At 48.5% G+C, this 17,158-nt stretch overlaps 1 protein-coding gene across 2 annotated transcripts in view; it reads right to left on the bottom strand.

Moving 5' to 3' along the window:
- The window catches only part of P2RX7 (purinergic receptor P2X, ligand gated ion channel, 7), a 58,224-nt gene that overhangs the window by 35,977 nt on the left and 5,089 nt on the right, over window positions 1–17,158 (bottom strand). For both annotated transcript variants that reach the window (XM_011964446.1, XM_011964445.1), the window contains exon 2: window positions 83–251. Coding sequence is in view for 1 of the 2 variants with exons in the window: in XM_011964445.1 (XP_011819835.1) it covers window positions 83–251 (169 nt within the window). In the remaining variant the exon portion in view is untranslated. The remainder of the gene's footprint in view (window positions 1–82; window positions 252–17,158) is intronic.

The following is a 17,158-nucleotide window of genomic DNA, read 5'->3' as shown; positions in this document are numbered from 1 at the left end:
GCTCTAGATCCTAGGGGGAGGGAGCAAGGCCCTGGCAACGGTGACCAGTGATGAGCCTGGGAGAATGCTACGAGGTGCTTACCTGCAAAGGGAAGGTGTAGTCTGCAGTGTCAAAGACACTGTGCACCAACTTCTTCACTCCATTCTCCACGATCTCCTCTTTCACCTCTGCTATCCCCTTCACCTTGGTGTGCACAGAACTGATGACAGGCTCTTTCCGCTGGTACAACTTGTCACTGACCAGAGCAAAGCTAAATGGCAGACATGGGAAAGCATCAATGGGAGGCATAGCACAGTGGCTTGGGATGCAGGTGCTGGAGGATGCAGGCACTTCCGTTCCAATCCTAGCTCTGCTGCATGACTTGCTTCCATGTGACTTGTTTTCCCTCTCTGGACAATGGGAAGAATAGTCATACCTGCCTCATGGATTGCAAGGGTGAAATGAGAGATGTCTGCAAACTCCTTTGCCCAGTATCTGGCATCTAGTGAGTACTTGCCACAGGAAAGCTACTGCCCCCAATCCTACTCTTTAATATTCTCTAACATGGATCTTCATAGATAGGACAGCTTCTCAAGTCAGAAAGTCCCGCCCTGGTAGGTTCGCCAACTTTGTCTGGAGGTTCAGTAACACATCAGCACCTTCCAGTCCAAGACAGTGTCTGGTGCATTTTTCAGAAACACCTACCTGCTTTATCAATAACATTGAAAATGGCAGCTACTCTCTCTCTCTCTCTTTTTTTTTTTTTGAGACAGAGTTTTGCTCTTGTTGCCCAGACTGGAGTGTGATGGTAGGATCTTGGCTCACTGCAACTTCCACCCCCCAGGTTCAAGTAATTCTCCTGCCTCAGCCTCCCAAGTAGCTGGGATTACAGGCGTGAGACACTGTGCCCAGCCTCTCTCTTTTTTTTTATTCCAGAGAAAGGGCCTTGCTCTGTCACCCAGGCTGGCGTGCAGTGGCGTGGAGCTCACTGCAGCCTCCAACTCCTGAGCTCAAGTTGATCCTACCACCTCAGCCTCCTGAGTAGCTGGAACTACAGGTATGTACCACCACATTCAGCTAGTTTTTATTATTTTTTATAGAGATGGGCGGCGGGGGGGCGGCGGATCTCTTTATGTTGCCCAGGCTGGTCTCGAACTCTTAGCCTCAAGTAATTCTCCTGCCTCAGCCTCCCAACACGTTGTGGTTACAGGTGTGGGCCACTGCACCAGGCTGCAGGAGCTGCTCTTTCTTGAGCACTTCATATGTGCCAAGTGCTCTACATGCACCATCTCCTTTAACCCTCACAACAGTAGGAGATAGTTACCGGGATTACCTGCATTCGCCACCGCACCCAGCCTAAAGGGTTTGTTTTATTGTTTTTTTGAGATGGAGTCTTGCTCTGTAGCCCAGGCTGGAGTGCAGTGGCACCATCTCAGCTCACTGCAACCTCTGCCTCCCAGGCTCAACTGATTCTCCTGCCTCAGCCTCCTGAGTAGCTGGGATTACAGGCGCATACCACCAACTTGGCTAATTTTTGTATTTTTAGTAGAGACAAGGTTTTGCCATGTTGGTCAGGCTGGTCTTGAATGCCCAACCTCAAGTAATCCACCCACCTCAGCCTCCCAAAGTGCTGGGATTACAGGTGTGAACCACCACGTCTGGCTAATTTTTCTATTTTTAGTAGAGACAAGGTTTCACCATGTTGGTCAGGCTGGTCTTGAATGTCTAACCTCAAGTGATACACCTGCCTTGGCCTCCCAAAGTGCTGGGATTACAGGCATGAGCCACCGCACCCAGCCCTAAAGGGTTCGTTTTAAATGTTTTGTTTACTCATTCAGACTTTACTTATTTAGTCCCTTCTCTCTGCCCAGCTGCTGAGTGATATTAGCAAGTCTAAGATAAGCTGACCTTGGGAAGCTGAGACAGAGTGGGCCACGACTCAGTCCCAGCTGTTCTCCACCTTGGCTGTGTAACCACCCAGGGAGCTTTCAAAATTGCAGGTCCCCAGTCCCATCCCTGGAGATTATGATTCCATGGGTCAGTGGAGTTATCCAGATACCCACATATTTTTTAAAAGTTCCCAAGTGATTCTAATGCATAGCCAGGGCTGAGAACCACTAGTAGGCTCCTGAAAAGACAGCTCAGGTTTGACAATAGCAAGTACATTTGAAGAAGAGCATTCCCCATGACCCAGCAATACAACTCTTATGTATGTGCCCTAGGGAAACTCTTGTACAGTGCCGGAGGAGCTATGGGCCAGAATGTTTCTGCAGCATTGCTTGTAAGAGGGAAAGCAGGAAATAACCTAAATGTACTCAAACAATGAATGGATAAATAAATTGTTGGATTTATACAATGAGATGCTTTGGGCCAGGCACAGTGGCTCATGCCTGTAATCCCGAACTTTGGGAGGCCGAGGTGGGTGGATCACCTGAGGTCAGGAGTTCGAGGCCATCCTGGCCAATATGGTGAAAACTCATCTCTACTAAAAATAAAAATTAGCTGGGTACGGTGGCGTGAGCCTGTAATCCCACCTACTCGGGAGGCTGAGGCAGGAGAATCGCTTGAACCTGGGAGATGGAGGTTCCAGTGAGCTGAGATCGTGCCACTGCACTCCAGCCTGGGCGACAAGAGCGAAGCTCTGTCTCAAAAAACAAAACAAAACAAAACAAAAAACAAAGAACAAAAATTTGCTGGGTGTGGTGGCACAAATGTCAAATTCAGGATTTCTTTTAGGCTGGGCATGGTGGCTCATGCCTGTAATCCCAGCACTTTGGGAGGCTGAGGCAGGTGGATCATCTGAGACCCTGGGTTCGAAACCAACCTGGCCAACATGGCAAAACCCCATCTCTACTAAAAATACAAAAATTAGTCAGTTGTGGTGGCATGTGCCTGTAGTCCCAGCTACTCCGGAGGCTGAGGCAGGAACCCGGGAGATGGAGGTTACAGTGAGCCGAGATGGCACCACTGCACTCCAGCCTGGGTGATAGAGTGAGACTCTGTCTCAGAAAGAAAAAAAAAAAAAGGATTTTGTTTAGAGATGGAGTCTTGCTATGTTACCTATGCTGGAACACAGTGGCCATTTCACAGGTGCAGTTAGCACACTACAGCCACAAACTCCTGGGCTCAAGTGATCCTCCCAGTAGGATGTTTATAAAACAAAAGGAAAGAGAATGGGATGAAGGATGAGTTTGCAGGGAGCAAAACTGGATTAGTAATGCTTTATTTCTTAACTTGGATGGTGGTATGTGGGTGTTATATTATTCACAGTATATTTTAGTATTTCTATAACGTTTATTTATTACTTATTTGAGACGGAGTCTTACTCTGTTGCCCAGGCTGGAGTGCAATGGTGCAATCTTGGCTCACTGCAACCTCCGCTTCCCAGGTTCAAGCGATTCTCCTGCCTCAGCCTCCCAAGTAGGGGATCACAGGCACCCACCATCATGCCCAGTAATTTTTGTATTTTTAGTAGAGATAGGGTTTCCCCATGTTGGTCAGGGTGGTCTTGAACTCCTGACCTCAGGTGATCCACCCACCTTGGCCTCCCAAAGTGTTGGGATTACAGGTATGAGCCACTGCACACGGCCAACACTTATTTAAAAAGAAGGATTTTCAAGAAAGATGTTGGGGTAAGAGATCCAGATTTGAGACCCAATCAGCACATATGAGATAGAGCTATTAAATAGAATTCCACAGACAAATATGATAACACTTGCTCAATAATACATTTCAGCCCAGCATCCCAACACACACATGGTGTGTGCAGTGCTCTCATACTGGATGTTGCAGTGTTCTCCTGGAACAACACTCGGTCATGTGACCCACCATTTGGGAAGCTCAATTCTGGTCTCTCATGTTCATTCCAGAACAGGCAACATATGATGGATCAGCCTTAATGGAATCAGGCCCTCTCCTAAACAGAAAACCTGTCTCTGTGTCATAATGAACATGTAAATTTTAAGAATTAAAATACTTCAGAGCTGCATCAAAGACAAAAAGGGAATGAAAGTGAATTTGCACACTTTACCTGTCGGGGGGATACCGTGATCATGAAAGTGAGTTTGTGGTGTCCTCCTTTTGGAAAGAAAGTGCTAATGACCATCCCAGAAATACTCTCCCAACCTTGCTTGGTGACTAAGGCAAGCCATGTCACCCCTCCCGGTGGTCGGTTTAATCTCTGAATGAAGAGAGAACTCCCAGCCTCCCCAGTCCCCATGACCTTTTTGCTCTAAGAGGCTATAATGTTATTCATTCTGTAGCAGGCAAAGCCGCTGGTGCCTGGAGCTAACAGGAGTGTGAAGAACCTAGGGATTTCACTGGGCTGGGGAGGATGGGTAAGTTGTGGGGTGGGGGGTGGTGGTGTGCGCACATAGTCGCAGCTACTTGTTAGACCAAGGTAGGAGGATCCCTTGAGCCCGGGAGTTCAAGACAAACCTAGGCAACACAGTGAGACTTCAGTCTCTAAAAAAGAAGACGAAGAACAAAGCTGGAAAGATCCTGGGAAGTAGAAGAGAGCTAATGGGAGGGAAGCCAGGGCCATTGGCTGGCTCTGGTTTGGCTGTGTCCCCACCCAAATCTCATCTTGAATTGTAGCTCCCATAATTTCCATGTGTTGTGGGAGGGGCCTGGTGGGAGATCACTGAATCATGGGGCGGTTTCCCCCATACTGTTCTCATGGTAGTTAATAAATCTCATGGGATCCGATGGTTTTATAAGAGGTTTCTTCTTTTGCTTGGCTCTCATTTGCTTTTTGCCTGCCACTATGTAAGACATGCCTTTTGCCCTCTGCCATGATTGTGAGGCCTCCCCAGCCATGTGGAACTGTGGGCCCATTAAACCTCTTTTCTTTATAAATTACCTGGTCTTGGGTATGTCTTTATTGGCAGCATGAGAACAAACTAATACAGTCATCAAGGAGCATTCACAGGCACGTCTGGCTGAGGAGGAGCCCTGGAGTGGCAGGGAAATAAGGATGGAGGGTGAGGTTGGGCCCATGGGACCCTCAGGCTGCTTGCTCTGGACCCACCAAATGGAGATGAAGGTGCCTATCATAAAGTCGTTCTTCAGAGCCTCAGTCCACATGCTCTGAACATGAGTGACTGTCACAGACTTACACTGGCATCGTAGGTGGGATGGGCCCCATGCCAGCACAGATAGATTGTTCTTCAAGCTCTGCAGGGACGACCTGCCTTTCAGCAAAGTTCCTCTCTGCCTGACAGCCCCTGGGCTTCCAGAGCAAAGGTAACATTAGAGGGCTGAGCCCCTAAAGTGTATCCTTTGTATCTCTTAGTTCATGCCTAACCCAGGCCAACAAACATCTTCATGGACCCCTAAAGAACGGTAGCACCAGGCACTGTGCCTGCAGTGCAGCACAGAGAAGCTTGGTGTGCAGCCTCTGTATCTCTTATCTAAAATCCCAAGAGGAGAATCTGATCAGGTCCATCGCTAGTCCACCTGACCATGGTGGGGGCTCAGCAAGGGGCGAGGACCCAAGAGATGCTCTGAGAAGAAAGTTGGGGGGAGCCAACACCCCCAAGGCAAGTTAAATCCTGATTGTATTAGTTTCTGGTTGTTGCTCTAACAAATTACCACAAACTTAGTGGCTTTCAACAACACTAATTTATTCTTTTGCAGTTTTGGGGGTCAGATTCCTAAAGTCAGTCTAACAAGGTAAAAATCAAGGGTTAAAAAGAAAAAATGTAAGTTAAGATCACAGCTAGGTGTAGTGACTCACGCCTGTAATTCCAGCACTTTGGGAGGCTGAGGCAGGTGGATCATTTGAGATCAAGAGTTTGAGACCAGCTTGGGCAACATGGCGAAACCCCATTTCTACTAAAAATGCAAAAATTAGCCAGGTGCGGTGGTGAGCGCCTATAATCCCAGCTACTTGGGAGGCTGAGGTGGGAGAATCGTTTGAACCTGGGAGGCGGAGGTTGCAGTGAGCCAAGATTATGCCATTGCACTCTAGCCTGGATGACAGAGCAAGACTCTGTCTCTAAATAAATAAATAAATAGAAAGATCCCAGTACAAGTCATTCCCATAGGCAATGGGAGTGTCTTCTAGATATCTCTTGATGTCCACACCTAGACACATGAGTAGATATACTGATGTTACAAACATGGCTGCAGGCTGTTTTGTAACTTGTTCTTTTTACTCAACAGTACGTTATTAATTCTTTCTATGACAGTAAAGATCTATCTGTGATAAAGATAGATCTGTGATACACAGTCATTCTCAGTGGCTAAAGAGTATCCTAGTGTTGAGATTGAACATATGAAACGGCCCATTTTGACTGGGTGCGGTGGCTGACGCCTGTAATCCCAGAACTCTGGGAGGCCGAGAAAGGCAGATCACTTGAGGCCAGGAGTTCAAGACCAGCCTGGCCAACATGGTGGAAACCCCATCTCTACTAAAAATACAAAAATTAGCTGGGCATGGGGGTGCACACCTGTAATCCCAGCTACTTGGGAGGCTGAGGCAGGAGAATTGCTTGAACCCGGGAGGCAGAAGTTGCAGTGAGCCAAGATTGTGCCACTGCACTTCAGCCTGGCGACAGAGTGAGACTGTCTCAAAAACAAACAAACAAAACTGCCCATTTTGTGTTTTGTAGGCCATAGCTAGAGAATATAGGCAGTTCCATACGGTTCAAGCTAAAAGGTACATTATGATAATTTGCCAACCAGCCTTCAGGGATGGATAATTACTGGAACCTTTGTTCAATTTTCCCAATTGTAAACATTTTTGGTAACCCTAATATAGTCCTTACCATATGCCAACCACTCTTCTAAGTCCATTTTGCTAACATATATTAACTTTTGCAATCCTTACTCTCCCCCACCAAAAACGAAAGCAAAACCAAAAACAAACAAACAAAAAAACCCCAACTCTCTAAGGAAGGTACTAGTATTACCCCCACCTGATAGCTAAATAAACGGTGGCATGAATGAAGTGAGAAGCTTGTCCAAGGCCACGTAGTAAATAGCAGCACCAGCTCCAAACACAGCCACGTGGCTTCGCAGCCTCAGCTTTCTTAAATGCTACAGTACATGGAATTCTTTTTCCAACATCCTTTTCAAATGTTCATTGCTGGTGTAAAAAAAAACACCACACAATTAATTTTTGTGTGTTGATCTTGTTCCTTGCAACTTGACTGCAGTGGTTTCTTTGCTCTAACAGTTTTCTTGTGAATTCTTTGGAATTCTCCCTCTATGGGATGGTGCCACCTGTAACTAAAGATAGTTTTACTTCATCCTTTCCCATCTGGATGCCTGTTATTGCTTTTTCTTGCCTAATTGCTCTGGCTAGAACTTCCAGTACGATGTTTAACAGCAGTGGTAAAAGTGGGCATCCTTGTCCTGTGCCTGATCTCAGGGACAGGCACTCATGCTGTGATCCTATGTGTTTACTGTCTGTTCACCCCGCATTCATGTTGCCAGGAGTCCCTGCACAAGCTTCTTCTCACACCTGAGGCATTAAGTCCATAGGACAACTTCTGGGTCAAAGGGTGTGCACATTTTATATTTGAGTTCATTTTCCCAAATCACAAAAGCTTGAACCATTTCATGCTTCTATCAGCAAAGCAAGAGTGTGCACACTGCCTCTTCAGAGGGGCTTGGCCCAGCTCAGTGGCTCACGCCTGTAATTCCAGCACTTTGGGAAGCTGAGGCAGGCGGATCACTGGAGGTCAGGAGTTCAAGACCAGCCTGGCCAACATGGTGAAACCCCGTCTCTACTAAAAATACAAAAAATAACCAGGCATGGGGATGTGTGCCTGTAATCCCAGCATTCGGGAGGCTGAGGCAGGAGAATCGCTTGAAACCAGGAGGCAGAGGTTGCAGTGAGCCGAGATCGCGCCATGCCCTCCAGCCTGGGCGACAGAGTGAGACTCCATCTCAAAAAGAAAAAAAAAAAAGAGGGGCTTGACAAATAAGAGGACTGTCATGTGAACTTGGCTGGGACAGTAGAGGGTCTGGTAGCCAGGCTGGGAGCACATGGCCCATAGGATGGGGGCTGTGAGTTTGAAGAAGAGGAGAGACACAGTAGCAGTGTGCAGCCATTTGAAGAGTAGAAGAGGGACGCAAGGCAGAACTGTAACCAAAGGCGAAAGTTACAGGGAGCTAGACTGTGGTTCAGTATAAGGAAGAAATGTCTAACAGGGCAGTCCCAGAGCAGAACAAGCTTTCCTTGTGGTTGCTGCTGGTGATGGTGAGGAAGATGATGAAGACAATTTTCATTTACCCCATCAACTTCCCTTTCTCTCCTGTCCCATTTCCATCTGCATTTAAACATCATTTCTCCTCTTAAAAATGCCTCCCCTCCCCAGCTTAATCCCTCCTACCACCACTCCATGCCTCCTTTCTTTATAGCCAAGTCCCTTGAAAGAGTGAGTCACCAGGCCGGGTGCAGTGACTCACACCTGTAATCCCAGCACTTTGGGAGGCTGAGGCAGGTGGATCACGAGGTCAGGAGTTTGAGACCAGCCTGGCCAACATGGTGAAACCCCGTCTCTACTAAAAATACAAAAAATTAGCTGGTGTGGTGGCACATGCCTGTAATCCCAGTTACTTGGAGGGCTGAGGCAGGAGAATCGCTTGAACCCGGGAGGCGGAGGTTGCGGTGAGTGGAGGTCACACCATTGCACTCCAGCCTGGGCAACAGAGAAAGACTGCGTCTCAAATAACTTTAAAAAAAAAGAAAAGGAAAAGAAAGGGTGAGTCATCACATCCACTTCCGCATCTCAATTCACTCACTCCTCTACCCATTCCAGTCTGGCTCCCACCCCCATCCCTTCTCTAAAGCCTCTCTTGCCAAGTAAACAACAACGTCATTGTCACTAAATCCAATAGATACACGACGGACCTGATCGTGCTGGAATTCTCAGCAGCAGTTGACACTGACTGTGACCATGCCCCACTTCCCTCACCTCCTTCCCTTAGCTTGCAGGAATCCACTTGTGCCTGACTTTCATTGGATCTCTGTGGCTACCCTTCTTAGAATCTTTTGGGGATTTCTGTGCTCCCACCCCTTAAAGGTTAGCACTCCTCGGGGGCGTGTTCTAGGCCCTTTTGCTTTCTCATCTACGTCTCTTGCTGGTCGGTTGCAGCTTCTTCCAGGGTTCTGGTTGCCATCTATATGCTGGTGATATAGAAACCTACATCTCAGCTCCAGATTTATATATCCAACCACCCATTCAACATCTCCATTTGTACATTCCATAGACACCTCAAACTCAATGCCTTCAGTTCTGACCTCATCTTCCACACCAAATTGGCTGTTTCTCCTGCATTTCCTACCCCAGCAAGCTATTCCAGCACCCATCAGTTGCCCAAGCCAGAAGCATGGCACATTCCTTGACTCCTCCTCTCCTTCTTGTCCACCCACCCGTTCAGTTGCCAAATCCTACTGTTTCACTTCCTAATATTGCTCAAATTCATCTACTTCTCTCTTCTGCCTCTATCACCTCCTCAGTCCAGGTCACCATCAGCTCTCAGATCTGGACATCCCAGTAGTCACCTAAATGGCCTTCGTTCCTCCAGTCTCACCCTGTCCCCTCCACTCTCCACACTGCAATACTTTAGTGAGAGCATGACTCTGGAGTGAGCTTCAATTTCAGCTCTACCGTTTACTGGCTACACGACCTTGGGCAAGTGACTTAACCTTTCTGAGTCATTGTTTCTTCTTCTGTAATAAGAGGATATTAGGGCTGGGTGCAGTGGCTCACGCCTGTAATCCCAGAACTTTGGGAGGCCAAGGTGGGTGGCTCATTGGAGGTCAGGAGTTCAAAACCAGCTTGGCCAACATGGTGAGATCCCATCTGTACTGAAAGTACAAAAATTAGCTAGGTGTGTTGGTGCACATCTGTAATCCCAGCTACTCAGGAAGCTGAGGTAGGAGAATCGCTTGAATCCGGGAGGTGGAGGTTGAAGTGAGGTGTGATCATACCACTGCACTCCAGCCTGGGCGACAGAGCGAGACTCCGTCTCCCCCGCAAAACAAGAGGATATTAGTATTCTATTGGGCAGGGTTTCTAGTTCTAAACAACAGAATTCACTCTGCTGAGTTTAAGAAGAAAGGTTGTCCAGAAAAGACAAATCTCCAGAGACAGAGAGTAGATTCATGGTTACCTGGGTTGAGCAATCACGGTGGGGAGTGACTGTTAATGGGTGTGAGGACTCTTACTGGGCTGATGAAATGTTCTGAAACTGGATTGTGATGATGGTTGCACAACTTGGTAAATTTACTAAAAGTCATTGAAATGTATATTTAAAACAGGCGATTTTATGATATGTAAGTTATACCTCAAAAAAGTTGTAAAAAGAGACTTTTTTTTTTTTTTGAGATGGAGCCTCGCTCTGCCACCAGGCTGGAGTGCAATGGCGTGACCTCGGCTCACTGCAACCTCCGCCTCTTGAGTTCAAGCAATTCTCCTGCCTCAGCCTCCCGAGTAGCTGGGATTACAGGTGCCCCCACCACACCCAGCTAATTTTTGTATTTTTAGTAGAGACGGGGTTTCACCATGTTGGCCAGGCTGGTCTCGAACTCCTGACCTCAGGTGATCCTCCCACCTCGGTCTCCCAGAGTTCTGGGATTACAGATGTGAGCCACTGTGCCTGACCGATATTATTTTTTTTTGAGATAGGGTCTCGCTCTGTCACCCAGGCTGGACTAAAGTGGCACAAACACAGCTCACTGCAGCCTCACCCTCCCAGGATCAAGCAATCCCTCCACCTCAGCCTTCCCAGTAGCTGCGACTACAGGCATGCAGCACCATGCCTGGCTAATTTTTTTTTTTTGAGACAGAGTTTCACCTGTCGCCCAGGCTGGAGTGCAGCAGAGTGATCTCAGCTCACTGCACCCTCTGCCTCCCAGGTTTAAGTGATTCTCCTGCCTCGGCCTGCCAAGTAGCTGGGATTACAGGCACCTGCCACCACGTCTGGGTAATTTTTTTTTTTAGTAGAGATAGACTTTCACCATGTTGGCCAGGCTGGTCTCGAATGAACTCCTGACCCCAAGTGATCTGCCCACCTGGGCCTCCCAAAGTGCTGGGATTACAGGTGTGAGCCACCGTGCCCAGCCATCTTTTTTTTTTTTTTGAGATGAAGTCTCGCTCTGTCCCCCAGGCTGGAGTGCAGTGGCATAATCTTGGCTCACTGCACTCTCTGCCTCCCAGGTTCTAGCGATTCTTTTGCCTCAGCCTCCTGAGTAGCTGGGACTACAGGCACGTGCCCAGCTAACTTTTGTATTTTTAGTAGAGATAGGGTTTCACCATGCTGGCCAGGCTGGTCTCAAACTTCTGACCTCAAGTGATCTGCCTGCCTCAGCCTCCCAAAGTGCTGAGATTACAGGCATGAGCCACTGCACCCGGCCAAAGTTAACGATTTTGAGATGGTGAGAGGACCTCGTGTCATCCAGGTACGCCCTAAATGCCATTACACACGTCCTTATAAGAGACAGGCAGAAGGAGATTTGACACATACAAAGAGGAGAAGGCCATATGAAAACAGGGCAGGGAGGTCTGAAGATGCTGGCCTTGGCTGGGCACAGCAGCTCCCGCCTGTAATCCCAGCACTTTGGGAGGCTGAGGCAGGAGGATCACGTGAGCCCTGGTGTTCAAGACCAGCCTGGGCAAGATGGCGAGCCTCCATGGTATGGTAGAGTTGACCTGACCCAATCACATGAGCCCCTTAAAACCAGAGAGTATTCTACTTGTCCCAGGAGAGAAGTCAGAGCTTTGAAGCATGAGAACAATGCATTGTGTCATAGTAGGCTTGGAGACAGAGGGGACCACGTGGCGGGGAATATGGGAGGACTTCAGAATCTGAGAGTGGCCCCAGGCTGACAGCCAGCGAGGAGCAGAGCCCAGTCCTGCAGCCTCAAGGCATTGAATTTTGCCAACAACAAAAATGGGGTTGGAAGTGAATTTTCCCCAGAGTCTCCAGACGGGAACTCAGCCCGCTGGCACCTTGGTTTAGGCTTGTGGGACTATGTTAGTTTCCACTGCTGTGTAACAAATAGAAACTAATCCAGCCTCAGACACCCCTCATTCCATAGGGCAGCTCACAGTGTGCAGTGGGAGTGGGGCCCTCTAAGGCAGGGTCCAAGGAAGGGGATCCCCTATTGTATGGGTCAAAGAGCGGTACTTCTCTCCATTCCTGAATTTGAAATCTGCGCACGCCCAGCATCCTGTGTTATTCCTTGTGTATCAAAATGTTGCCTGGGGCATATGTTTGGAAAGCTCGGGTCTCCTGTTGTGTCCCGGCCGCAAGGGAAGCTGGGATATTCAGCTGTGACATGGATTGGGGGGGTGGAACTCATAACACAGAGCATTCCCTAAACATGGTCAGGCTGTTCAGGTCATGATCACCCACTCCCACAACCAGTCTTCCAGGATTATGCAGGAGGATCAAATAGGCCAATACATTTCACATGCTAAGAACAGACCCAGCACATGCTAAGTCCTCAGCAGTACTCAGTAGGTGTTATATTTCAAGCAGAATGATCTCTCTAAAATGAAAATATGAGCATAAAACCCTTCCTGTTTTCTGTATGTTTGGATATTTTCTAATAAGATGCTGGGGACTAAGGGGACAGCTCTCCATGCTTTCTAGTGCCTGCGGGATGCAGCTCAAGGCGCTCCATGATCCGGCCCCTGCTGGCTTCCCCAGCCCCGCTTTCTCTGCCACTGCACCAGCCAGCTGTGGGCCTGTGAAAAAGCCAGACAAACTGTTCCTTCCTCTTCCCAACACTGTGCTACCCACGCAGAGGGGCTGGGAGGCTCCAGTCCAGGGTGGGAGGCTGGGCTGGGGTGGCATCCCCAGAGGCCTGTGGGTGCAGGAGAGAAGCCTCCATCATTATCCCTTGAAACAAGAAAATCAGACACGGCGGCAACTTTTCATAAGGCTACAGCCATTCATTTGAAAGAACCATGCTTATCTTTTGAGATGATGTGCTTCCAGCTATTTTGGTGTTTTGGTGTTAGACATGAAAAAAAGGATGCGGATAGATAGTAGTAGGCAGGTGTTTTAATTGCTTGTCTGATATCCTTTATTTATTTATTTATTTATTTTTGAGATAGGGTCTTGCTCTGTCGCCCAGGCGGCAGTGCAGTGGTGCGATTTAGGCTCACTGCAACTTCTGCTTGCCGGGTTCAAGTGATTCTCCTGCCTCAGCCTCCCGAGTAGCTGGGACTACAGGTGCGTGCCACCATGCCTGGCTAATTTTTTGTATTTTTAGTAGAGATGGGGTTTCACCGTGTTAGCCAGGATGGTCTCGATCTCCTGACCTCGTGATCCGCCCACCTTGGCCTCCCAAAGTGCTGGGATTACAGGCGTGAGCCACCGTGCCCGGCCAATTTTTTTTTTTTTTTTTTTTGAGGTGGAGTCTCGCTCTGTCGCCCAGGCTGGAGTGCTGTGGCGCGATCTCGGCTCACTGCAAGCTCCGCCTCCCGGGTTCACGCCATTCTCCTGCCTCAGCCTCCCGAGTAGCTGGGACTACAGGTGCCCGCCACCATGCCTGGCTAATTTTTTGTATTTTTAGTAGAGATGGGGTTTCACCGTGTTAGCCAGGATGGTCTCGATCTCCTGACCTCGTGATCCGCCCACCTTGGCCTCCCAAAGTGCCGGGATTACAAGTGTGAGGCACTGCGCCCGGCCATGCCTGGCTAATTTTTGTATTTTTAGTAGAGACAGGATTTCGCCATGTTGGCCAGGCTGGTCTCTAACTTCGAACCTCAGATGATCCGCCTGCCTCAGCCTCTCAAAGTGTTGGGATTACAGGCTGAGCCACCGCGCCTGGTCCTTTATTTATTATTATTTTTTATTACATAAATATTTTAAGACAGGGTCTGTCTGTCACCGAGCCACAGCTCACGGCAGTCTCCACTTTTGCCTGGCCTCCTTCACAGCGCCATGTTAGTCCTCAAGCCTCTCCTTGGTCTTCTTCAAGTTGGTAAAAGGCATCATCGTACCTCAGGAACCCAGAGTCATCTTTCACCTCCTAGCAAATCTGTCGGTTCTGCCTCCGAAATACATCCCGGCTTTGTCCACCTGTCTCCAGCTCTGCCATCGCATTTTAGCCCAAGCCTCCGTCTCCTCACATCTGTCACATCTGGTGACTCCAGGAACCTTCTCACTGGTCCCTCGCCATCATTCTTGTCCCACCACACTCTGTGCTCTGCACAGTGACCCATAAGGCTTCTGGAAACATGAGTCAGATGCTTTCACTTCTCTGCATAACACTTTTCAGTGGCTTCCCATGGCACTGAAAATCAAATTGCAACTCTTCAGCCGACCTGCCCTCAGCTCCAGCTGCTCCCTCCTCTCTCCCCAGGTTCAGGGACATGCCGTCCTTGCTGTTCCTCTTGTGTTTCCAGATCTTTGCATTTACTGTTCTCGTCATACTGTGTGTCATGTGGTTGGATTCTTCTCCTCCTACGGGGTCACTTCCCGAACTGGGTTATCGCTGACCCTCCCCCTCAAGCTCTAGCACATCACCCAGGTGTCAGGGTTTGGATGAGAATGTGGCAGACCTCCTGCTTCTACTTCTCTGAAGACGGTCAAGGGCAGGCCGGGCAAGGGTGGCTCACACCTGTAATCTCAGCATTTTGGGAAGCCAAGGCGGGAGGCTCACTTGAGGCCAGGAGTTCAAGACCAGCCTAGCCAACATGGCAGAACCCCCATCTCACTAAAAATACAAAAATTATCTGGGTGTGGTGGTGCGTGCTTGTAGTCCCTATTAGGGAGGCTGAGGCAGGAGAATCGCTTGAACTCAGGAGGTGGGGGTTGCAATGAGCCAAGATTGTGCCACTGCACTCCAGTCTGGGTGACACACGGAGACTCTTGTCTCAAAAAAAAAAAAAAAAAAAAAAAAAAGATGGTCAGAGGAGCCATGCTTGGGATGGATTTGGATTTGCTCCTCCTGGCGTCTGGTGCCTCCCTGGCCTCTGTGCTGGGCTCACTTCGACTCAGCTGGAGGAGGCCCAGACTCACAGGTTTGTGGCCATTCGCTGGGAAACAGGTGTTCAGCCAGGAGCTCCATTTTAACAGCCACAAACTAGCATAGCAGCACCATCTCCATGGCGACAGCCAGCCTGGGACCAGGAATGACAGCACAGGCTCACTGTTGGCGCCAGTGGAGGCTGACTGGGCAGTGGAGAAGCAGCAGCTCTGAGTGGAATTGTTTTCTGTGCCTCTCTCAATCTTCCTTAGTCTTCTGTGGCCATTGGAAAAGCTTCTGCGAGGACTGGTCTCCAGGGAAGAGGGAAATCCTCCAAAAAGAATGCAACCATCGTTTATTCCTTTGCTTGAAGTCTTCCCATGGCTTCTCAACCCACTCAGAATAAAATCGAAAGAATTCTCCAGCCGGGTGCGGTAGCTCATGCCTGTAATTTCAGCACTTTGAGAGGCCGAGATGGGCAGATCACCTGAGGTCAGGAGTTCGAGATCAGCCTGGCCCACATGTTGAAACTAAACATGTTTTGTATTTGTACTAAGAATACAAAAATTAGCTGGGTGTAGTGGCATGCACTCATAGTCCCAGCTACTGGGGAGACTAAGGTGAGAAAATCACCTGAGCCCGGGGGGGTCGAGGCTGCAGTGAGCCAAGATCACACCACTGCATTCCAGTCTCGGTAAACAGAGTGATAACCTGTCTCAAAAAATAAAAAATAAAAATAAAAAAGAATTCTCCAAGGTGGTGCCATCATAGGCGGCTTGGTTTAAGCAACAGCTTGGTGGTCAAAGAAACCAAATAGTAGTAAAGTACCAAGGTGAGCTGGCAGCCTCCGTAGGCCAAGCAGCACGTCTGAGATGAGGCACAGGGCTCCTGGTGGGACTGAAGAAGGGGCCGAGGTAAGAATAGGAGCTCAGCAATTGCCCAGATAGAGTCTCCACAGCCCAGCTGCAGGGCTGAGAGAAGCCAGGACTACAGAAGTAGACTTCAGAAATCCCTAATTTCTGGTTTTTGGAAAGACCTTGTAATAGATCACTGATTTTTGTCTGCCTACCCTCCCCACTTCCTTTTCCCATTTTGTCTGGTAACAGAATCTTCCTTCCTAAGGAAAATCCACTGGATGTGGTTCAGGTAGGGCTCACACGGCTCCCTTGTCTTCTACCTACTTCCTGCCACGGGAGCCAGCACGTGACCCAGGCCGGCCAATCGGATGACACCTTGGCCATGGCCACAGTGATTGATTCAGGGATGGATCTGTAACTCACATCTGATTAATCAGAGTCTTTCCTGGGACTTTCCTAGCAGAGCTATCAAGAAAGACTTGTTTACTCCTCTAAGGTTGTTAAAAGAAGAGAATGTGAGGATATCTTGCTACATAGAGAGCTGCTCAAGAAGGAAGCCAAATAGAAGCAAATGGAGCCAGGATGTAGGGAGAGGGATCCTCCCTGATGACATAGTTTTCCGCCCTGATGACATAGTTTGAACTCTTATCTTCATTCATGTTCGAGGATAGCACCATCTCTTCAACTGCCCAGTTACATGATCCAATAAATTCCCCTTTGAGGCTTTGTGGTTAACATAAGTTGGGTTTCTGTCACTTACCGCCCAAACGATCCTGGCCGACACAGACCTGCTTAGCATGCTATCTACACAGACCTCCAACACAAACTCCTCTTGTAGCTGCATCCCTGCCTTTGACTCCAGATCTGAACTTGGTTGTGAGAATAAGAGAAGCTGAACAGCCTCTCGGTTAATTTCCCCCATAACCAGTCCCTGCTTTGTATCCTATTTTCAATAACTGAGGCCCTGTCTCCTTATCCTGGCTCTTAGTCCTTCCAGCCCCAGTAGGAACACCTGGTCAGAACATGTCACTTGCTGCTGTGTCCTGAACATTGCTCGAGCCTGTCTGGATTTCCACCTATGGTCCACACCAGTCCTACTTGATGCAAACTACATTCCCCAATTCCTATGCCCCATGGGTCTACCCATTTCACAGATGGCTAAGTCATGGTTACATGAAGTTAAGGCTTCACAGTGCGACTTAAGGCAGCATTTCCCAAACTGTACTGTGAGACTCCATTTGGCCATTTAGTGAGATGTTAATAGATAGTCCATTAACCAAGAGGGAAAAAGCAAAGCTGGCGATAGTTTTTTCTTCCATTTTATATTTTAAAATACAAACAGTAGTTTATGTGAAGGTTATCTTCTTTTTTTTTTTTTTTTTT

Source organism: Mandrillus leucophaeus, unplaced genomic scaffold, assembly GCF_000951045.1.
Source record: "Mandrillus leucophaeus isolate KB7577 unplaced genomic scaffold, Mleu.le_1.0 Scaffold7, whole genome shotgun sequence".
Taxonomy (NCBI): domain Eukaryota; kingdom Metazoa; phylum Chordata; class Mammalia; order Primates; family Cercopithecidae; genus Mandrillus; species Mandrillus leucophaeus.
Note: the sequence above shows the minus strand (reverse complement) of the source record. Positions and strands in the feature narration are given on the sequence as shown.